Source organism: Crocodylus siamensis, chromosome 2 (assembly GCF_052110815.1).
Source record: "Crocodylus siamensis isolate JL-2025a chromosome 2, ASM5211081v1, whole genome shotgun sequence".
Classification (NCBI taxonomy): Eukaryota; Metazoa; Chordata; order Crocodylia; family Crocodylidae; genus Crocodylus; species Crocodylus siamensis.
The window spans coordinates 26,698,335-26,721,907 of record NC_143396.1 but is presented as its reverse complement, the minus strand read 5'-3'; the positions used below and the strand labels follow the sequence as shown (position 1 = coordinate 26,721,907).

Genomic DNA, 23,573 nt, shown 5'->3' with positions numbered 1-23,573 from the left:
CAACGAGTAATACGAAATACTAAGCGAAGGAGGCAAAGGAGGAGATCAATAGGCCCTAAAGCCTGACTCAGAGAGCAGTCCCTGCAGCAGCAGCCTCTGTCTCTGGTCCGCGCGATCTCTCCACACACACCACACACACCACACACCACCACCCCAAGGGAGGGGCTCACAGAACTTTTATATCAATTTAGTAGCCAATCAGCGTGCTCTCCGCAGAGAAATTTCTAGTCCGATTACCTCATGTCAGGTTCTGACTGAGCATGCTCTCAGTCAGGAGCTGACACAATCTGAGCATGCGTCTGTGGGGAAAGTAGGTCAGCAATGATTGACAGCTCCGCAGGTCACCCAGGGGGCAAGGACTGGGTGAGCCTTGGAAATTTCCACTCACAGCTTCAAACCGCGCATGTCAGTTTAACCTCTTCTGTGCTGGCAGCACATACTCAAAAATTTCCATGACACAGGACAAAACTGCGACAGTTAGTGCCAGATAGGGGGGACAAGGCTGAGCTCTTCAGTGAGTTTTTTGCTTCTGTATTCTTGAATACAGATCATGAAAAATCTTCCAATTGGATCATAGATAGACACAAAAGGGACACCAGCCCACCAACTGTTAGTGCCGACTTGGTGAAATTTGAAAAAAATTATTAAGGATCACATTTGTTGGAGACCAGCAGAAAAAATAATACTGAAGAGCAACCAACACGGAGTCATAGCAGGTAGATCCTGCCTGACTAACCTTGTTTCTTTTTATAACCAGGTCACAAAATGCTTAGACACAGGAGTTGAGGTAGATGTAATCTACTTGGATTTTAAGAAGGCTGTAAATATAGTATCTCATCCTACTCTTATAAATAAACTGAGCAGCTGTGATATAGATGATTACACTGTCAGGTAGGTGGCAAACTGGCTTAGGGGTCTCACCCAGAGAGTGGTGGTGGATGGATTGGTATTGACCTGGAAAGATGCGGGCAGCGGAGTCCCACAAGGCCCGGTCCTTGGACCGGTGCTGTTCAATGTCTTTATCAGTGACTTGGATGAGGATGTGGAAAGCACTCTGTCCCAATTTGGAGCTGATACCAAATTATGAGTCAAAGTTAACACACCAGAGGGTAAGGAATGGATCCAGGTGGATCTGAACAGGTTGGAAAAATGGGCAGATCAGAATAGGATTCAGTTCAGCAAAGCCAAATGCAAAGTGCTACACCTAGGGAGAAGGAATCACCAGCACACTTGCAGGCTGGGGGAGGACCTTCTCAGCAGCATAGTAGCGGCAAGGGATCTCAGAGTCAACAATGACACCGAGATGAACATGAGTTGTTAATGTGATGAAGTAATTTGTAAAACTAGCCACACTTTATCATGCATTAGCAGGTGCATGGCAAACAGGTCCAGGGAGGTGATACTGCTTCTCTAAGTGGCCTTGGTCAGGCTTCAGTTGGAATACTGTGTCCAGTTTTGGGTGCCACACTTCAAGAGGGATGTGGACAACCTTGTAAGGCTTAAGGCTTCAGGTTAGGGGCCTGAAGGCAAAGCCCTATGAGAAGAGATTGAGGGACTTGGATCTCTTCAGCCTCCACAAGAGAAGGCTGAGAGGTGATCTTGTGGCCATCTACAAATTCATCTGGGGGGTGGGGAGCAGCAAGAAATAGAAGGTGCTCTGTTTACCCCTTGGAATAACTAGGAACAACGGGCACAAACTGATGGAGAACAGATTTAGATTAGACATCAGGAAGAACTTCTTTATGGTAAGGGTTGCCAGAAACTGGAATGGTTTTCCAATGCAGGTGGTACTCTCCCCTACCTTGGGGGTCTTTAAGAGGAGACTAGACATGTACCTGGCTGGAGTCATCTGGCCCCAGTGCTATTTTCTGCCGAGGCAGAGGGTCGGATTCAATGATATACTGAGGTCCCTGCTGACTGAAACATCTATGAAAAACAGAATATTTTGGAGTGTTCAGTCTAGAGCTTTTGAATTGTTCATTTTGATTCAATATGTAAAATTTGAGGACTTTTTGGAAATTTGGAATTTTTCAGGGGACAGAAATTTCATTTCTATCTTTACCTGCCATATTAATGCTTCAAACTTTGTGTCCAAATAGCATTTTCTGTCCGCGGATTTTAACACACTTTTTAAATGCTGGTGAATTAAACTTCATAGCATTGTCTTCATATTCCCATTTTGTATATGAAGAAAAAGGCACAGAGAAGCTTGAGTTAGATCATTCCATACCAGGGTGAGGGAAGGAATAACTAAGGGACATAAAATGGCATGAGTTTCTATGAGACTAAGGCAATGGAAACTGTCCATCCCCCTGTCCTCACCTCCTACCTCTGAGGTGGAAAGGACAATGATCTGAAAGCTCCAGAACAGCAGGCCTTAGGATTCACAAAACTGTAAAGCCTCTGCATTGCTTATTAGTCTGTCCCCTCAGCCACTAAAACAGCATGGTTTAGTGAAGATACAAGTTCCCATGGAGGCCATTTCCCCAAGAAATACCTCCTGATAGGGAGGGAAGTTGTATAAGAATTATGACGTGGTCAAAACCTTCATATTTGCTGATACTCCACTGGGCTTTACAAATTTCATCTGGTGCAATGTTACCCTCAAAGACACTATACTTCGCCTCTCCCCAACTTCATAAAGTCCCTCCCTTCTGCCTAACAGTTTTCCCCCACTTCCAGTCACCTACAGCAATAATTATAAGTAACAACATCTCATTACAAATAACATTACTAAGCCATGTTGACATAACAGGGACAAGCCTGAATCTCTACGCTTGTGCCAACCTGACAACCAGCTCTATCGGACAAATCCAACTCTGATATGAGAACAGACCAGTGTACACAGTGATCTTGGCTTCTCTGTCAGACCCACATGAATTAATTCAATAAACTCAAGAGTGTGCTAATAAGACAGGAGATATTTCATTTGTATATCAAACATTGCTATTTACTGTGACTGTAATGGGAACTGGGAGAATAACATGCTGCAGCTAGATGAGGCAATAAGATCTGGTTATTCAAGAATCATAGTCAGCCATGAAGTACATGGAAATACACTCTGGTATTCAAATAATATGAATGATATGGGCAAAAGTACGTGGATCAGAGACAGCATTGGCAGCGCTCCATAATTTACAGACAATTGATAACAAAAAAAGCTAAAAACAACAGTTCTTAAAATCCATAAAAAGTTGATCTGTCCATAAAAAACCTAAGCAACTATGGGCATACTATCACCTTCCTGTATAAGTTTCCTAGGAGATAGACAAGGAGGGAGGCATCTGGGGTTTGTGCTGGGATGGTGGCCAGTGCAGGGTAGTCTCTGGGATGGGAGGGGCAGCATGATGAAGGGTGTGATGATCAGGAATATCAAGGGTACTAGGGTGAGTAGGGAACTCTTGGAGTGGGGAAATACGGTGTAAAACTGTTGTTATAGTCAAATAGGGTTGCCAACCCAAGAAGTTTTTCTTACTCACTATTTTCAAACTTTTCACTTACAAACTTTTTTACTATTGGTATTAACCCCTAAATTTGATCTTAGCCCTTGTTACTGCTGTCTAGGGCCTAGCAGAAAGGTTACATTTACATTATGTAAACTATATATTAGTAAAAACATGTCAGCAAAGAAGTTTGGCTGTCAGAAAAAGTTTGCAGATTTTCATTATTTTTTTTCTTCAGTTGGCAACCCTGAATTCAGAGAGGTAAACATGCAAAAATGACATTTAGCCATTTCAAAAGTTTTGTGCCTCTGCTATGTCACAGAACTTAGTAGGTAACTAAAGAACACAGAGGTCATCTTCCAAAAAAGAACAAATAGAAGTGGAAGTGCATTAAATGGCATCTGTTTTTATACTGGATATATGGTACTGTAGTACTTCATAAATTATGGTAAAGATTTTCATAGATTTCATAGACATTAGGGCTGGAAGGGACCTCGGGAGATCATCGAGTCCAGCCCCCTGCCCAAAGGGCAGGAAGTCAGCTGGGGTCATAGGATCCCAGCAAGATAAGCATCCAATTTACTCTTGAAGGTGTTCAATGTAGGTGCTTGAACCACCTCCGCTGGCAGACTGTTCCAGACCTTGGGGGCTCGGACAGTAAAGAAATTCTTCCTTATGTCCAGCCTGAAACGGTCTTGCAGGAGTTTGTGACCGTTCGACCTCGTCATCCCTTGGGGCGCTCTGGTGAACAGACGTTCCCCCAGATCCTGGTGGTCACCCCTCATAAACTTATAGGTGGCCATCAGATCACCCCTGAGCCTGCGCTTTTCCAGGCTAAAGAGTCCCATGGCTCTCAGCCTGTCATCGTAAGATCTGTTTTCCTGACCTCTGATCATGCGCATGGCTCTCCTCTGGACTCTCTCAAGCTTCTCCACATCCTTTTTGAATTGTGGAGCCCAAAACTGGACGCAGTACTCCAGCTGCGGCCTCACCAAGGCCGAGTACAAGGGGAGAATGACGTCCCGGGATTTGCTCGAGAAGCATCTATGGATGCAAGCCAGCATTTTGGTCGCTTTACTAGCCGCAGCATCGCATTGGAGGCTCATGTTCATCTTGTGGTCAATGATGACCCCCAAGTCTTTTTCTTCTGTAGTGCTAACCAACGTAGCACTGCCGAGCCTATAAGGTAGCTGCAGGTTTTTCCTCCCAAGGTGGAGAACCTAGCATTTTTCGGTGTTAAACACCATGAGGTTCTCATCTGCCCATTTGCTAAGCTTGTCCAGGTCAGCCTGGATCACCCGCCTATCTTCTGGCATGGATGCTTTGCCCTAAAGTTTGGCGTCATCGGCGAACTTGGCCAGTCCACTCCTAACTCCAATGTCCACATCATTAATGAAGATGTTGAACAGTATGGGTCCCAGGACAGAGCCTTGAGGGACCCCACTGGTTACAGGGCACCATGATGAGTGACTGCCATCAATCACAACCCTCTGGGTCCGACCACGAAGCCAATTTCCCAGCCAGCGGATAGTGGTGGAGCCAAGGCCACAACCGGCCAGTTTGGCCAAGAGGTGATCATGGGATACCAGATCAAAAGCTTTTTTGAAGTCAAGATATATGACATCAATCTCTTCTCCCTTGTCCAGGTGATAGGTCACCTGGTCATAGAAGGAAATGAGATTGGTCAAACAAGACCTACCCGCAACAAACCCGTGCTGGCTGTCCCTTAGAATGTTAGCCTGGGCCAGTCCCTCAAGGATGGCCTCCTTAATAAACTTTTCTAAGATCTTCCCCAGGATAGAAGTCAGGCTAATGGGTCTGTAGTTAGACGTATCCACTCTCCTCCCTTTCTTGAAGATCGGCACCACATTGGCCTTCTTCCAGTCTTCTGGCACTACACCAGAGCGCCAGGAGTTTTCAAAGATCCGTGCCAGGGGCTGGGCTATGACGCTCACCAGCTCCTTGAGTACCCTGGGGTGCAGGTTGTCAGGGCCAGCTGACTTGAAGGTATCCAGCTTCTCAAGGTGTTCCTTCACAAGGTCAGCATTGATGGAGGGTAGGGGATCCCCCTCACCCAGATTTCCCTGTCCCATAGCAGGCATGGGCATCCCGTGTGACTGATGAAAGACTGACGCAAAGTACCTATTTAATAGGTTGGCTTTTTGTTGGGCGTCAGTTGTCAGTTGCCCCATCTGGTTTAGCAGGGGTCCAACATTGCCCTTGCTTTTCCTCCGGCTCCCCACATATCTGAAAAAGGACTTTTTGTTGTCCTTGATGCATGAAGCTAGTTGGAGTTCAGTTGCAGCCTTGGCTTTCCTGGTTTGGTCCCTGCAGGACCGGACCAGCGCGGAGTAATCCTCCTTGGAGGTGAATCCCATCCTCCATCCTTTGTAGGCTTTCCTTTTTAGCCACAGTAGGTCCGCTAGGTCTCTGGAGAGCCAGGGGGGCTGCTGTGCCTTCTTGCTGCCTTTCCTCCGTGTTGGAATAGATTTAGCTTGTGCACTGAGGATCGCTTCCTTGAGAAGCAACCACTCTTCTTGAACTCCCATCTCCCTGGGGTCATGGTTCCTGAGGGCCTGACCGACTAGCCTCTTGAGCTTTTTCACAAAGTTGGCTTTTCTGAAGTCAAGGACTTCTGTGTTGCCGACTGACTTGCCAGCTTTACGGCGGATGGTGAAGGTGATCAGCTCGTGGTCACTGTCACCCAACTTCCCATCAATCACTAGGTCACTGATTAGGTCGTCCCCCGTAGCCAGTACCAGGTCAAGCAGCGCTTTGCCTCTCATTGGCCCATAGACTTCTTGAGTCAGGTAGAGGTCATCCACGCACGAGAGAAAGCTTTGTGACCGCTCAGATTTTGCTGAGTGATCTTCCCACGAGATGTCCGGGTAATTGAAGTCACCCATGACAACCAAGGTCTTGGAGCAAGTGGCCTCAGTCAGTTCCTGGGCAATCTCCTGGTCAAGCTCGGGACTTTGAGTGGGAGGTCTGTAGTAGACTCCCACCATTGTGTCCCCTGTGCCGAATTCCCCATGAATTTTTATCCAGAGGGTCTCTAGCTGTCCATGCCGGTTGCCAACATCAGCTTGCAGGGACATGTAGCTTTCCTTCACATAGAAAGCTACACCCCCACCCCTTTTGTCAACACGATCCCTCCTGTACAGAATATAGCCCTCTATACCCGTGGTCCAGTCATGGGTGGAGTCCCACCAGGTCTCCGTTATCCCAATGACATCATATTTCTTTGCACTGAGCAGGAGGACGAGCTCGTCCTGCTTGTTGCCCAGGCTCCTGGCATTAGTGTACAGGCAGGCAAGTGTGCCCTTGGGGGCTCTTGCCTTGCCCACAGATTGTGCCAGGGCTGGGGCAGGGCTGAGCTCCCTTAAGTGCCCCCTTAAGTGCCTTGGTCCACTGGCTTTGCAAGGGCCGTTCAGCGGGCCAGCAGGGGCAGTAGTCCCCCCATCCCCCAGCGGGCTTAGTTTAAAGCCCGGTGGAGCAGGTCAGCCAGCCTGGCTGAGAAGAGCCTCCTCCCCAGGGGAGAGAGGTGGAGGCCATCTCTTCCCAGCAGCTCGCTGCCTCTCTCTCCAAAGAGCGGGCTGTGGTCATGGAAGCCAAAGCCTTCCCGATAACACCAGTGCCGCAGTCTTTGGTTCACTGCGTGGATCCTCCTCTCCCTCCTCAGCCCATAGCCCGAGACTGGGAGGATCGACGAAAACACCACCTGAGCTCCCAGACCCCTAAGCCCCACTCCCAACTCCCTGTAGCGCCTCATGACCTGGCTGGGGGTGCTCCAAGCCGTGTCATTGGTGCCCACATGAATAAGGAGCATGGGGTAGTGGTCTGTGGGCCGGAGGAGCTGTGGGATCCTCTCCACAATGTCTCGGATGTGGGCCCCTGGGAAGCAGCAGACTTCCCGTGCTAAGGGGTTGGGGCGGCAGATTGCCCCCTCAGTGCCCTGCAGGATGGAGTCTCCCACAACAAACACCTTACGCTTTGTCTTGGGGAGAGCGGGGCCAGTAGCTGCAGTCGAGCCTGGGTTGCCTGCGGGAGCTGGCAACTGCGTGGGCTCTGCTGGGGCTGCAAGAGGTGCGAACCTGTTGCTAAGCTCCGGCGGGGCAGGGGCCTTGGTGCAGCGGGCCTTGGGGCCCTTGACCACCTTGGTCCATGCCCCTGACTGGGCAGAGCGGGAGGTCCCAGAGGCCTCCTTAGTCGCGGAGGGAGACGGAGCTCTCCCCTGCGGCTCCCGGGGGAGAAGGGCCTGGCAGTAGGAGTCTATCTCCTGCTCACAGTTTCTGATGGCACGCAGTCTCTGGACTGTGGCCTGGAGCTCCTCCAGCTGGTGTGCCAGAGACCCCAGTAGGGAGCAGACTCCGCAAGGGGAGGGGGCCATGCTCCCGGGCCCCAGAGCCTGAAAAAGGGACAGGCAGCCCCCGCAGCCAAGAGCCAGGGGCTCCGTCTGCGTGGAGCCCGGAACCATGGGCTCCGTCTACGTGGCTGTCTCTGAGGTGCCCAGTGGAGGGGCCGCAGAGCCTGAGGGGACCCTCGGGGTGCGGCGCGTGCCCATCCGTGTCATGCCTCTGGTAGGCTGGCTACGGCTGGGGCTGGCTATGGCTGGGGGGGGTCGCAGGCAGGGTCTCGTGCCCTCTCACGCCCTCCCCTGCGCGAACTCCGCGCTAACTCAAGCGCCTGTTTACGCAGCCTGTTCGGGCAGCTCCGGTGGCAGGGCTCCCTGGGGGGCTGGGCCAAGTAGGGGCCTGGGCGGGGGCTTGACCCGGCCCGGCACCAGGCAGCGGCCTCCTCCTAGCAAGCGAGGAGTTAAACCCTTCCCACCACGAGCCCGCTTACTTCCGGCTGTGTTGGGGGTCGGCAGGGGGCTCGGCGGCTGCTGAGGGGGTGTCTGGGGGGCTTCGGGGGAGTGGGGGCGCAGCGGGCTTCACCCACGCGTCTCTCACTGCTCCAGAGCCTATCTGAGTGTGGTTTTTTTTTTTCCCCTGGCTGGCGGGCCCTTTTAAACTACGCGCATGTGCAGTGGGCCTGCCGTCGGGGAACGCTGGCCCCTCAGGCCAGGGGGGCCCTGCCCGGGATCCGGGGGGCCCTGCCCTACAGGAGGGGGACTGTTGAGAACCCCCTTCCTCACTCCTCTCTCCCTGGGGGCTGGGCCAAGCAGGGGCCTGGGCGGGGGCCCGACCCGGCCCAGCACCAGGCAGCGGCCTCCTCCCAGCAAGCGAGGAGTTAACCCCTTCCCACCACAAGCCCACTTACCTCCGGCTGTGCTGGGGGTCGGCAGGGGGCTCGGCGGCTGCTGAGGGGGTGTCCGGGGGGAGCGGGGGCGCAGCGGGCCCCACCCGCGCGTCCCCCACCGCTCCAGAGCCCACCCGAAGCATGATTCAAACATTTAGTGTCACTGGAAAAACAAATAGTTCATCCAAGAACTATGGACAATCACAAGCTTCCCAACTATGTGCTCTAAATGCAAGGTATGTGCTTTTGACCTTCCCCGTCATAAATACATGCTTACATGCTTCTTTAAACAAAAACGGAAAACCTTACCCAAAAATGACATTCCACAGTAAATGCTTGGGGAATGAATGGAAAACAAACAACTTGTAACAAATGTATAGTAATATTACTCAGTGCATTACTGGAAAACCCTCAAATATTAAGGTAATGAGCATGTTGTAAGACCTGACCAATTATGGAATAGAATATTTCGGCCTTGGAAGAAATCCAGAAAATAGTTTCATGGTTTGAAAAGGGAAGGAACCAACAGTTTGTTTCCCTTGAATTATGCCTAATTTTTTTTCTACATGATCATGATTTTGGGAATCCTGATGTGTTATCACTCAGTCCATGTCTCCTTACACCAAGTTCAGTTGCTCATACTGATTAAAATACAAGGTAACCTGTTCAGTAGATGAAACATTTAAAAAAAAAAAAAAAAGCCTCTCCAGGTTGGGGTTGAGATTCAGTGACTATAGAACAAGGAAGTTTCCATTACTCCAATCTGAGCTGTACGTATGTAAACATTACAAACTACATAAGGGGGGTTTGTTTGATTGTTTGTGAGTTTGTTTGGTTGTTTGTTTTTGTAATTTCTTTCCTATGTGACATTTGAAATAAAATAAGCATATAAACAATTTTTTATTTCCTTGGAACAGAATGATAAATTCATGGGAACCCCTGAACTAGGTTATGCACTGGTAGAAAGGCAGGCAGACATGTAAAGACATAAGGACCTTATTTAGCACTTGGATCAGAGGTTCAACCTTATTTTCACTCTTTAAATTAAATGCTAATGCCCTGGTACAAGTTCAGTACAGGTCATGGTTTCTTTTTAAATCAGTTTTGCAAGTCAAATGACATGTGAGAATTCTGGATTGGCACTGAAGTAACCAGTCATACAATTTTGAGTGACCAGTCTTATTAGGGTCACTTGAAAGTTACTAAATAGTATTGTGCTTGACCCACTGTGAGTTGAGGGTGCAGCCTGTCTTATGTAGCTGGCTTTGAGTGACCAGACTGACAATCCAGCAAGGAGACCAAATAACTTCATCTCTAAACCTTGAGTACTCTCTGGAAGGTAGTCCATGGAGGGCAAAAAATGGTGAGAAGACAAGGAGTCTCAGTATGTAAGCTTTATCTGTTGTGGATTTCTACAAAAATCTCTCCTGTGCCCAAATAATTCACATCTCTTTTTCGTTCTACAAGCTGGGGACAGTCCATATAGGGGAGCAAGTCAGCTCTGCTTTGAAACTATAGGACTACATTTTGTCCTTGGTTATATCTATGTAACTCCATTGGAGAAAATAATAAAATTCTGTCCTGTGCTGTACTGTTGACAGTACTGATTAAGTGTTAGCTCTGTTATTGGTTTCTGGCTAGGTTGAGAAATAGATGGTATTTTCAAATTGTAATTAAGATTAATTAATAAAGATGTGTGTCCAGGATCCAATGGCACCTGTATGCAAAATGCCTTGCTTAAATTCATGCAGTTATTTTCTTGCTTTCATGACCACTCACAAATTAAACAACGGGACACATCTTACCAGGAGCAATGTTCCCATTTCCTAGAGAATGTGAGTTGACATCTATGTGAGAATAACGTAAGTGTGTTCCAACAGGGTGGTTTTAAATTAGTTACAAGAAATGAATGGAGCTTCTTGAGTGAAACATTTCATATAGAGCTAGGCCAGACTGACTGCAATAATCAAAGCCAACATCAGACCAGAGGAGATACTTTGGGAGGCTGGCTGCAAAGTCTGATGGGACTTCTAAAACAAAAGGAAGAGAACATGAATCATTCATGACAGCAGCACACAGGGTTTTTGGTCTATGGCAAGGTCAGTTGGAGTGAAGGGCATAAAAGGAGGACTGTCAAACTCCTACAAGGCAACTTACAACAAGACGCTGACAGCAACTGCTAAAATCTGTCATCTGTGTGGTAGATTTACTAGGTAAACTCAGATTGCCTTTTCTAGGTCACAGTAGTAACTAAGGGAGATTCAAAGTCCAGGGTGGAATCTTCCCTTACTTTGCTAAAACATTAATAATAGCCTTACATTGCTCCCTCTCTCTCTCTCTCTTGTGTGTAGTAGCATATCTAGGCATGGGCCAGTAGGACACCAGCCCCTGGAACTGATTTAGAGGGATGCTAGAGTGGTGACTCCTGGGGAGCCCATGTTGTAGGCAGTGAGCCCTTCCTCTACTTCAGAAGCCTGACCCCACACTGCCACAGCAGTATCCACACCAGTAGTAGCAGCCACTACCAGAGTGCAGAGAACAGGCCATGGCAACTAAGACTGCCCACATGCCCTCTTCCCACACTCCCAAGTGGTCAACATGGTATTCATCCTGCCCTATCTGACCTAGCCTGCCCGAGGCATCAAAGGAGTGTTGCGCAAACAGTGGTCCGTTCCCTGGAGGCGCGCAGAGATCACAGACACACAGACATCAGTTGGCACTTAAGGGTCTATTTGCTTGCAAGCAAAGGTCAGAGCAGAGCTGGATGCTCAAATTAACTCTGACCCTTGATTGTGTTTGCAAACGGCATTTATCTTCTCAAATCTCCTGGGCGCGTGTGCAGACACAGAAGTTCTTGCAGCTTACTTCCGTTTCATACAAACATACATGTAACTACATCATCACATACATCGCATGTATAGTATAATTAGTCATTTGAGTAGGGAGGGCGGAGAGGTAAATATGCAACAGCTAATTAAGCATGCTCAATGCCACAACGGTTCATCAACAGTTCGTTCCCCAAGGCTATGCAGTTAAATTCCAGTTTCTGTAATCAGCATGTGAAAGAGTAAGGAGGATGAAAGAAGAACCTTGGGCAGTATTCTTTTCTTATCAAGAGCAAGATGCAAGCTGTGTAATTTTAACAGGAGCTTGCTATATCTTTGCATGTGTGTATCAGCAATCCCTGTAATACCTAAAATCCTGACCCAGAAAAGATTTGCACCTAGAATCTTGGGGTAGAAATAAATGTTGCCAAATAAAGAAGATAGGCAATGCCAAGATGTGTCCTAACACAGCATATCCACTTCAGTGGCTTTAGAGGGGCAGAGCACTAACTGATTTATGAAGATGTGCCTAATAAATGGAGCATGGATTGGTGCAGCCATTGATCAGTGCATATAGAAATTATACAGAGGCCTATTAGCAGCATGAACCAAGTAGTTCTCAGTAATGGCATAAGCCATAGACCTTGGTGACTAGAAGACAGACCATATATGGCCTAAGTGGAAATGCTGGGAAAGTTAGGAGTATTAACTTCCAGGAACCTCAGAAGGCCAACAAATGGAAAACCATGATAAGATGTGATCTGGTAAATAAGTTCCCCTGTCTGATGGGAGAGTCACAATGTCTGATGTAAACTGCATGTGAATGATGTCACCTAAACACATTCACTGATCGGTGAAACTAGGAGGTGTATGTTGTAAACATAAAGTTGTTTTGAGCATTGTATAAAAAGGGGCTGAGAGCCCTGATTACTTTGCAGTGTAATAGGGGCCATATTTTGTGCCAGTGGGTTGTGTTTCAAATATACCTCACTGTCCCTGTGCCTGATGTATGGTGTTAGAGTCTTGTTGTTTGGAATAATAAACCCCAAAGAATCTTTGTTACTCACGCTGGGGCCTGTGGTCTTTTTTACAACTAACAAGGTTGTTAGAAGTAGTGGTAGTATAGTATCACCAACAGTATCTGAATAGTGTGGCCACTTGATGGAGCCTGATGTGACCAGCACTGCTACACCCCTGATCAGAACTGAAAGGGGTCTGACACTGGTGACTGCAAACCACAACTGACATGAATCTGACAATTACCACAGCTGAAGACCAGCCGTGAGTATTTTTTCATGCTGGTTGCTGAAGTTGGAGTATTTTCTCAGTGAAGGTTTCCAATTACATTCTCACTCCCCTGACATGACTCTTAAAATCCTACTTTTCTCAGACATCTGTTAGTTTTGGAGTACCCACTGGTGGAAGAGTAGAATCCCAAACTTTTCAAATGCACTGTCTGTTTGCTTTAGTTGCATGTGTTTGTGTCAAGTAGAGGACAGGAAAGACAAGCTTACTGGCTCTGTATAAATAATTACTACTGCTATAGTGCCAGGAACATCTAAAGTGATATAAATAAGCAGCAGTGATGACAACATGAAATTATAATGAAGGACTTAGCTAACATTCATTAAGACAGATGAATATAACCAGCCACAATGCATTCCCAGCATAGATGACTGATTTGTAATGTCAGTGTTCAGCTGAGAATGTCAGCAAATCCCAGTGCCCACTTGGTGTATTATTATTATTCACACAACTGGAATGCATTTAGCACGTACAGTTGTAGGGCATATCTCATAAGGGATGTTGTGTACAGGAAGTTAAAATATTTAGGAAATCATTTAGAAATAATCCTTATGAAAACTGAAGCTGACATGGGATTGTAAGCATAAGACATGTTGAACTTAGTGAAACTGCTGATGTGCTTAGTGTGAAAGCTGAAAATTAAAGCAAACTTTGAATGACTGCGTCCCCACTTGCTAAAAGATTGTGCAGGCAGACACTGAGGCATAACCCTTTTCTGCATTTATTTGCAAGTTTTATTTCATTATTATTCTGGTAATATGTGATAAAATTGCAAGCTTTTCATCCTGAGATCTATGCCATCATATCTGATATGGCTTGATCTCAGGCATCTGAGCCAGAAGAGTTATTAATTAGACTCCTGAAAAACAAATTATCACCAAGTGCTTCTTGGCATGGATTGCTTGGAAAAAAGTGCATGTACAAGGCTTACAGGCATGAAAAGATACAGCAACAGCAAACACTGCCACTGAGGTTGCACAATGGTTTCTAATCTAAGTTTCAGTTTTCAGTTCATTGCAGCTTTCCAAAACATCACTGATTTGACTGAAATCTTCCAGACAGAAAGCAAATGATTTTTGGAATAGGTCAACAAATGTTCTATATTATCATGAAAATATTATTTGAGCAGCTCTTGGGACAAAATAACTGCATCCTCTCAAATATTGCACTCAATCTTGCACAGCGACACTTACTTGGACAAGCAGGTTCACCTACAGTCATGTAGTTCCAGAATCACAATTGAAGTGTCACTTTTGTTCACTGCTTTTCAGATAAGGGGAACCTTTCCCCAAGCTTGTTCCATCTCTAAATTAAAATAAACCTCTTGCTTGGATGCATTTTAAGACAATGAAAAACACCTCATGAAGTAAATGTGAGGCATACTGTTCTGCAGATTTTCCCCCCTATCCAGAAGGCAGGTGGAAAGGAAGAACTGCAATCAAGGACTGGATGAGTCCCTGAGGACTGGTGAAGGCCAGTGTTGTGCCCAGGAGGACCCAGGTAGCTATAGGCCAGTTAGCCTAACTTCCATCCTAGGGAAAATCCTAGAAAAGTTAATCAAGGAGTCTATCTGTAATAAGCTTGCAGAAGGTAAGATTCGGAATGACAACCAGCAAAGGCTTCATCGCAGGCAGGTCTTGCCTTACCAACCTCATTTCCTTCTATGACGAGGTAACTTGCCACCTGGACATGAGAAAGCAGATTGTCATTGTATACCTAGACTTCCAAAAGGCCTTTGATCTAGTATCCCATGATGTCCTTATGAGAAAATTGGAGAATTGTGGGCTTAACTCCGAGACAGTCAGGTTTTTGGGAAACCAGCTGTAGGATAGGACCCAGAGAGCCATAGTGAATGGACGTGTGTCATCCTGGTGAGAAGTGGGCAGTGGTGTCCTGCAGGGATGAATCTGAGCTGGCAGAGTGCAATGCTGTAGCCAGTAGGGAAAATAATACTCTGGCATCCATTAAATGATGCATCTCCAGCAAAGCCAAGGAGGTGATTCTTCCACTCTACTCAGCACTGATGAGATTTCAGCTGGAGTACTGCATCCAGTTCTGGGCACTACACTTTAACAAGGACATTGGCAAGCTTGAGAGAATCCAAAGAAGAGCCATCCATATGATCAGAGTCTTAAAAGGCAAGTCATACGAGGAAAGGCTGAGGGATCTAGGCCTCTTCAGCCTGAGGAAAAGAACGTTGAGAGGGAACCTGGTATCAGCTTACCACTATACTAAGGCTCAGTGAGCAACTGTTCATCAGGGCACCCAAGGAAAAACCAGGAGTAATGGCCACAGACTCCTGAAATATCTATTCAGGATCAACATTAGGAAAAACCTCTTCACAGTCAGGGTGTCCAGACTGAAATAAGCTCCCTCCAGAGGTGGTGCAATCACCTACCCTGGAAATCTTCAAGAGGAGACTGGACAGTCACCTTGCTGGGGTCACCTGATCCCCAGTTATCTTTCCTGCTTGGTGCAGGGGGCCTGATGATCTTCCAAAGTCCCTTCTGGCCTTACAATCTATGAATGTATAAGGCCAGGTTGATACCCTGTGATTTGGAGCCATATTTTATGGCAGACTAGAAGACTGAGCCACTTTGGAAGCATAAACTGTAAATAGTGTTGATCTCCCTTCCAAAAAAGCCTTGAAAGTAGGGATTTGTACAGGCTCCAGTGCCAATGCAGAGGGACATTGTGGGGGGTGGTGGTGGGGGGTAGCTAACTAAGAGCTGCTCCCTCTGAACCATCTTTTTCATTGGCTTGTCATGGGATGGAATGATCTGGCCTATTTCAAAGACATCTTAGAAATTTTCAAGAGCAGGTTATACAGATACTGGGCTTGGATGGTTTAGTCAGGGATCCTACCTTGATCAGGGAGCTGGACTAGATGACCTCATGAGATTCCTTCCAGCTATACTTGTCTAGGATCCTGTGATCCTAAGGCATTGTCTGGTCATTAGAAAAAAAGCTCAGATCTGCTGCTACTGGGTACTAGTCTCCATTTTCCCTAATTTACTGAGAATCTTTGGGGAGACTGTTTCAGCACCCATGTCTCATGATTACAGATTGTGAAGTAGGTTACCCGTTTAATGAGTGTATTGTGTTGTTTGCTCTTATCTGAGATTGTTTCAAGTTGCTAAGTACCACTAATTTTATCCAACCCCTCCCCCGCCCAAACAAATGCCAAACCTAAAATCTAAAACTTCTCTGTCTAGAGAAATAAACAGTTATAAACCAAATTTTAATAACTGTCTCCCTTAAAGCTAGTTCCAGGGCATGAATCCCACTGCCTTAGCCATAGAAGGTTCTTTGCCATGCCTTCAAGCAAACCAGGATTAAAGACAGACAAAAGGGGTTTTTACTGCTTCTTTGCACTACAGTGATAGGGTAGACTAGTTGTAAATCCATATTGATTGGCTGATGTGCTCTGACCACTTTGAATTGTTCTAGTGCACTGTTACAATTGCCAGTAGAAGTCATAAGTTGAAAAAAATAAACATTACTAATACATGTATTTTCCCTTAAAAATGTCTTAATCATAATCATGGTTTCCTGCATATACTTCACTATAGGACAGTTAAGGTTTGTCTGGACACCTGAACTGTGCACTTCTTGGGTTAACTGAATTTTTCTGGATTCCCGGTTAACAATGGTTTGTATGGTGTTAATTATTAATATTGTAGTGATGTGTTTTTACTCTTAAATAACATATATATTCTTTCAAACTTAGCCCACATCTTCATAGATTTCATAGACGTTAAGGCTGGAAGGGACCTCATGAGATCATTGGGTCCAGCCCCCTGCCCATAGGGCAGGAAGTCAGCTGGGGTCAGGTGACCCCAGCAAGATAATCATCCAAATGCTTCTTAAACACATCCAGAGTAGGTACTTGCACTACTTCTTGGGGGGGAGTCTATTCCAGACTCTGGAGACTCAGACAGTAAAGAAGTTTTTTCTTATGTCCAGTCTAAAATGGTCTTCCAGAAGTTTGTGACTGTTGGACCTTGTCTTCCCTTGGGGTGTCCTAGTGAACAGATGTTCTTCCAGATCCTGATGCACACCCTGATATACTTATAAGCTACCACCAAATCCCCCCTGAGCCTATGCTTTTCCAAGCTGAATAGTCCCATGCCTCTTGGCCTCTCCTCATAAGACCTCCTGTCTTGACCTCTAATCATGCACATGGCTCTCCTCTCTCAAGCTTCTCCACATCCTTCCTAAAGTGTGGAGCCCAGAACTGAATGCAGTACTCCAGCTGCAGCCTCACCAAGACCAAAGAAAGCGGGAGGATGAAATCTTAAGTCTTGCTTGAGATGCATTGGTCGATGCAAGCCAGGGTTTTATTTGTTTTGTCAGCTGTGGCATCGCATTGGTGGCTTATATTCATCTTGTGGTCAGTCATGACCCCCAAGTCTCTTTCAGTCATAGTGCTAGTGAGTGTAATAGGTATGATGTGGGTTCTTTCTCCCGAGGTGGAGCACTTTGCATTTCTCTCTGTTGAAAGTCATCAGGTTTTGATACACCCACTTTGCAAGCCTAAGCTGGCCTGAATCCCCAGCCTATCCTCTAGCGTAACCATGCTTCCCTATAATCTGGTGTCATCTGCAAACTTAGCCAATCTGCTTCTAACACCCAAATACAGGTTGTTTATGAACATATTAAAGAGTACTGGCCCAAGTACAGAGCCCTGGGGGATGCCACTGGTCACTGTGCACTGGGTTGACTCAGTTCCATTGACTCACTCTCTGGGTTTGACCATAGAGCCAGTTCCCCAGCCATTGGACTGTAAGGTTATTGAGGCTGCAGTTCCCCAATTTTGTCATTGGACACCAAGTCAAAGGCTTTTTTGAAATCCAAGTAAATGACATCAGCCTCTTCTCCCCTGTCCAGGTGATGTGTCATCTGGTCATAGAAAGATATGAGGTTGGTCAGGCATGACCTTCCCATAATGAAGCCATGTTGGCTGTCTCAGGATGATGCTTTCTGTAGTCTATTGATGATGTATTCTTTAATAAATTTGTCCATGATCTTTCCAGGGATTGAGGTCAAACTGATTGGCCTGTCAAACTGATTCCCTGGATCTTCCTTCCTTCCTTTCTTGAATATAGGCACCACATTGGCCCTCCTCCAATCTTCAGGAACCTGCCCCAAGCACCATGAGTTCTCAAATATCCTTGCCATTTGTCATTCTATGATGTCAGCCCTCTTTTAGCACTCTTGGGTGCATTTCATCAGTGCCTGCTGCCTTATTGATGTCCAACCTCTCAAGGTGTTCCCTCACAAGGTCTTTGCCAAATGTACGCATGTGGTCACCTGTACCATCATAATCCTGTGTCTTGCCAGGCAGGGTGATCTCCTTGGGCTGGTGAAAAACTGACACAAAGTAATCATTAAGGAGATTAGCTTTTTCCTGGGTGTTGGATGTTAGTTGCCTTGTTTGGTTCAGCAGGGGTCCAGTGTTGCCCTTATTTCTCTTTCAGCTTCCCACATATCTAAAGAAGGACTTTTTCTTGTCCTTGATTCCTGTAGCCAGTTTGAACTCAGTTTTGGCCTTGGCTTTTCTGGTCCACTACCTACAGGTACAGGCCAGTGATGCATAGTCCTCCTTCGAGGTATTTCCTGTCTTCCAAGCCTTATAGGCTTGTCTTTTAAGATTCAGGAGGTCCATGAGTTCTCTAATGAGGAAAGGGGGTTTTCCAGACCTTTTACTACCTTTCTTATGGGTCAGAATGAACTTCCTTTGTGCTTTTAGGATCGCATCTTTAAGGAATGACTACTCACCTTGGACTTCCTTCCCTGTCAGATCATGATCTTTCAGGGCCTCAACAACCAAACTCCTGAGCTTATGAAACTCAGCTTTCCTGAACTCAAGGATTTCCACATCGCTGACTGATTTGCCAGCTTTGCAATGGATAGAGAAAGTGATCAACTTGTGATCACTGTCATCAAGCTTCCTGGCCATCCTCAAGTCACTCATAGATCATCCCCTTTGGCCAGAACCAGATCTAGCAGCACTTCACCTCTTGTCAGCCCATGGATTTCTTGAGTCAGATAGAGCAGGTAAGCAAGCTGCCCAGCCAATCAGAGTTAGATGAATGCTCTTCCCATGAGATGTGAGGGTGGTCGAAATCACCCATGATAACCATTAATTGAGAGCATGGGGCCTCTGTTAGTTCCCTAGAGAATTTGTGGTCGGGTTCTTTCTCTGGTTAGAAGGTCTGTAATAGAGTCCCACAGTAATATTCCATTTACCACATTCTCCCCATATTCTAACCCAGAGGGCTTTGATTCACCTTCCTTGGGTCAGCTAGTAGGGAAGTGTATTGTTCCTTGACATAGAGATACACTCCCACCCTTCCTCCCAACTCAGTCCTTCCTGTACAAGGTATAGCCATCTATACCTTATGACCAGTCCAGTCATAAGTGGAGTCCCACTAGGTCTCCTTTATCCCAATTGTTTATATTTGTTATTGCTTAGGAGAAGAGTTAGTTCTTTCCGTTTGTTCCCTATGCTCCTGGCATTTGTGTACAGGAAGCTAAGCCTGCCATCAGAGGCTCTTGGCTTTTTTGTGCATTTAGGAGAGTCCCATCCCTGGGCTGGGGTTGAGGTAAGTTTGGTTGTATTTCCTGACCTGCTGATTATGTGTTTGTTACTTCCTAGGCTTGCTTCAATGGTTGTCCGCCTTTCCCCCTTAGTTTAAAGCTCTGTTAAGCAGGTTAGCCAATCCAGTCAAAAAAGCTTCTCTCTCATTGGGGTGAGGTGGAGGCCATTTCTTCCCAAGACCGCTGCTGCTGTCTCTGAGGTGCAAACTGTGATTGAAGAAGTTATAGCATGGGGGCACTAGTGCCTCAGTCTTCTGTTTACTTCATTGATACATCTCTCCCTTCTGTGCCTGTGACCTGTAACCAGGAGGATCGAGGAGAAAACCACCTGTGTCCCCAACCCTCGGAGCCCCCAGAGCCCTGTAGTCACTCATGATTTGGCTGGGATTGCTCTGAGCCATGTCATTTGAGCCCACATGAATGAGGAGCATGAGGTAGTGGTCAGAGGGTTGAATGAGTTTAGGGATTCTCTCAGCTACATCCTGGATATGGGCCCCTGGGAGGCAGCAAACCTCACAGGCTAAGGGGTCAGGGAAGCAGATCAGTTCCTCTGCCCCACTCAGGAGGGAGTTTCCCCACAATGACCACTTTGCATCTCTTCCTAGGTACGGTTGCTGGTCACCTTCTTTCCTCAAGTGCTGGAGTTGGCAGCTTTGCTGGCTCTGCTGATGATGCTAGGGGTTCATATCTGTTGTGAAGTTCCAGGGTAGTGGTGACCCTGGCACAAGGTGTCTTGGGGTTAGAGATGACCTTTTTCCAAACGACCCCCTGCTGGACTTCAAAGGGGTTCCTCTTGTACACCCTCATGGTGCTAGCCTTCCTAGCTCTTCCCTCCTCATTCTTCAGGCAAAGAGCCTGGTAATAGGCATCAGTCTCCTCTTTGCCCTCCCTGATGGCATGCAGCCTCTGCCCAGCACCCTGGAGCTCCCCTATCTGGCACTCCAGGGACTCTAATGTGGATCATACCCCACAAGGAGAGGTGTCCTTGCTCCTGATCTCAGTTGCCTGCATTCATGACAGCCAACCCTCACAGTCGAGAGCCAGGGGCTCTGTTTGGGTGGAGGCTAGAGCCGTGGACTTCATCTGGTAGAGGCCTCAGTGGTATCAGAGGTGGGGAACTCCAGCTGTGGGGATGGGAGGAATCTTTGGGGTGCAGCACATCACGACCAATGGACAGGTAGTAGTCCAGGCTACTGAATATTGTGTTCTCTTCAAGAAGAAAATATATAATGAGAAACAGAGTTTGGAGTTAAATTTTGGTAAGATTTAAAACTAAATATTCCTAATGGCTAACCAAGGCTATGGAATATAAATTCACCAAAAAATCTGAATTCCTTAAAAATCCTTACAACTTTTAAAACACACACATAAGTAAAATACTTTATGACTCTGAAAATAGGTGTCTTGTTTGGATGGTGTTTTGTTTGGGCTGGTTTCTGTAACACATTTAACAAAATCGTATATCTTCCAGTATAAACATTACCCATAAGTTAAAGAAATTCACTGTTGCTAAAGGCATTATTACTTTATCTTAATTCAGTTAAACCTGATTATAGTGCATTAAAACTTTTCTTCAAGCAAAAGAAAGCAGAACATAGTTCTGTAATTAGAAATATTTTTCTTTGACTGCTTTATGGTACCATTTCTTTTCTTTTTTTTTTTTAATTTTGGATACAGAGAAAACAAGTCATTTACTCTTTCAGTTCTGGATGGATTTAAAATGTGTTTTACAATTGCTTGGTACTATGACATGTGGTATTATTCACAACTAGTAATTCAGACAGTAAGGAGCTCCCTGGCTACCTGGAAAACATAAGAGTCAAAAACAACATCTCATTTTGTTTTGGTATCAATCAGCCTGTTTGCATGTCATTTGCCTTTGAGTAGATAAGAAGCTTACTGAAGTAAAATTACAGTGCCTACTCAAAGACCTAATCTCCACTTGCCTGATTTGCCAGGAGTCCCTCCCCCATTCTTCCAAGGCTGCATAACTATTTTAAAATATTCCTTCAGGTGGCCCTGATTTCATTTCCTGTCAACTTCAGCTCATACAACAATAAATCAAAATCTCTGGCTTTGTATAATGTCAAATTGAATGGCGTTAAAAGGGAACACTTCATTTGTATCAAACAAGAATATTTGGTTTGTTCATAGGAAAAGCATTAAGGAAAGAATCAGGTTTTAACCATTACAATTAAATTCCATCGAAGTTTAGAAGTTGCTATATGGCGAGGATTTTTTAGCATTATTTTTTAATGGGCAAAATTTCATAATTGATATGAAGTTAGATTCATATATTGGAGAAAGTTGCTATATAGTCAAATTACCTAGTCAATAGTTTGGGAGAGAGGTAGGAAGTACCTCTCTCCTTGGCACTACTCCAGAAGTGCAAACAGCTAGCCTTCTTACACATTACAGTTAACATTAGATTAACCAGTTAATAACAGCTTAAAGGGCGCAGACGGAAGTGATAATTTTCACTCAATTAGGCCACAGAATGTGGTTTATAGCCATGACCAGGGATTTGGGCTTTCTGTTTGCCATGGAAAAATGTGGTAAAACCCAGATTTTCTCATTTTAAGGAGAAAAACGTGGGAAACTGTGGCTTTCTCCTTGCAGGCTGTCAGAGTTCCACCCTGCAAGGGGCTGGGGGGAGCAGGAAGAGGGTGATCAGACAGGGGCCACCGTGTGCATGTGCATGCTCACACATGCACATAGCTGCCAGGCAGCCTGGTAAGCAGCTCCTACAGGTAAGTCTTGGAGGTGGGGAAGGGAAGTTAAGGAGGAGCAGGGGTTTTGAGGCCACTACAGTGAGGGAGGGAGGGATTGGTGGAGGCTGTTGGGCAGGGCTGGAGTGGCACACGGGGCCCAGGGCCAGAATGCATGGCCTCAGTGCCCAGGTGGGGAGTGGGACAGACCCATGAGTGGCTCATCTGGGGGGGTTGGCTGGATCCCCACCTCTGTGCACACTCCTGGGAGGCTGTGGGGGTGTAGCAGGAGTTCTACTTTCGGAGCCCCTCTGGACGTGTGGCTCCGCCCTCCTGCAATGGGCCAACCGCCTGCTTACTGCCCTGCCACACCTTGATCTTACTTGTGATTAATAGATGATTGGAATCAGCGGGACGCTGCCCATTTTTATGCACCCCAATAACAGGGGGCGCTGTCTGCGGCTCCTTTTCCTCCCCTACACCGGAGCCCAAGCTTCGCAGATGGTGTTGGTATGATCTAACTTGGGCCGTGTGATTATGTCTTGGCCCTTCGTTTGCTCTCAGGGCTCCTCACTGCCCCTCCTCACTCTCGGGGCTCCTCATCGTCACCTGACTCAGGGCTCCTCACTGCCCCCCTTTAGCTCCAGGGCTCTTCGCTGCCCCCCCCAGCTCAGAGGCTCTTCGCTGCCCCCCCTAGTTCCAGGGCTTCTCACTGCCCCCCTAGTTCCGGGCTGGGCCAATGCACCCCCAAACAAAGCTTCGCCCCCTCCGGCACCAGGAGACCCCACGCTATCATGGAGCTCCTATGAGGCCTCCTCCAACCCCTTATAGCCTCACCCGGTCCTCCGGTAAAACAGAAAACACAAAATGCAAAGCCCCCAGACTACAACATAAAAGCTAGACCGTTTTGGTCAAAATACAAATCTCTCCCTACCAGAGAGAGAGAGCGAGAGCGCATCAACCCCCAGCAGGAACCAGGGGATGTTCTGACCGTCAGAGTTCTCCCCTTCATTCTGGCTGAGTTCCTCCTCCCTCAGCTGCCAGAGGGGAACTGCCCTCCTGGCCTTCTGCCTGGGCTTAAGAAGGGCTAAGCTCCGCCCCTTCCTGGCTCTAGGCTTCCCTGGTTGCTAAGGCAACCAGCACCTGTGCAGTCCTGGTGACTGGCAGCTGTGCTTCCCCCTTCCCACCACTAGGGGTCTCTCCGGAGCCATTTCTGCTCTCAGTCGCAGGGCGCCTGAGAGCTCTGCGACAGGGGGGTAAGCTCCCAGTGCTCCCTTTCCCCCCTCCCATTCTGAAAACAGGGACAGGCTGGGAGCAAGGTGGGGATATTGTTCAGGGAAACTGGCTGCAGGCTCCTAGCCAGCAGCCAGGTTCCCTTCCCCCTTGGAACCAACAGTGAATTTCCGTTTGGTCTGGGGAGCCTAGGAAAAGGCTGAGACCTGGACCAG

At 46.9% G+C, this 23,573-nt stretch overlaps 1 protein-coding gene and 1 long non-coding RNA gene across 6 annotated transcripts in view; one reads left to right on the top strand and one right to left on the bottom strand.

The window, feature by feature from the left end:
* The window catches only part of LOC149870085 (uncharacterized), a 23,446-nt gene extending 14,854 nt beyond the window's left edge, over window positions 1-8,592 (bottom strand). For both annotated transcript variants that reach the window (XR_016440680.1, XR_016440679.1), the window contains exon 1: window positions 8,289-8,592. This is a non-coding gene — a long non-coding RNA (uncharacterized LOC149870085). The remainder of the gene's footprint in view (window positions 1-8,288) is intronic.
* The window catches only part of STK32B (serine/threonine kinase 32B), a 334,464-nt gene that overhangs the window by 136,819 nt on the left and 174,072 nt on the right, over window positions 1-23,573 (top strand). Inside the window, exon 1 of one of the 4 annotated variants that reach the window (XM_090035575.1) lies at window positions 8,732-8,920. The exons of the other annotated variants lie outside the window; for them this stretch is intronic. Within the exon in view, the coding sequence (XP_089891701.1) occupies window positions 8,826-8,920 (95 nt within the window). The 5' untranslated portion in view covers window positions 8,732-8,825. Of the gene's footprint in view, window positions 1-8,731; window positions 8,921-23,573 lie in introns of those variants that run through there. 4 annotated transcript variants of the gene reach the window in all.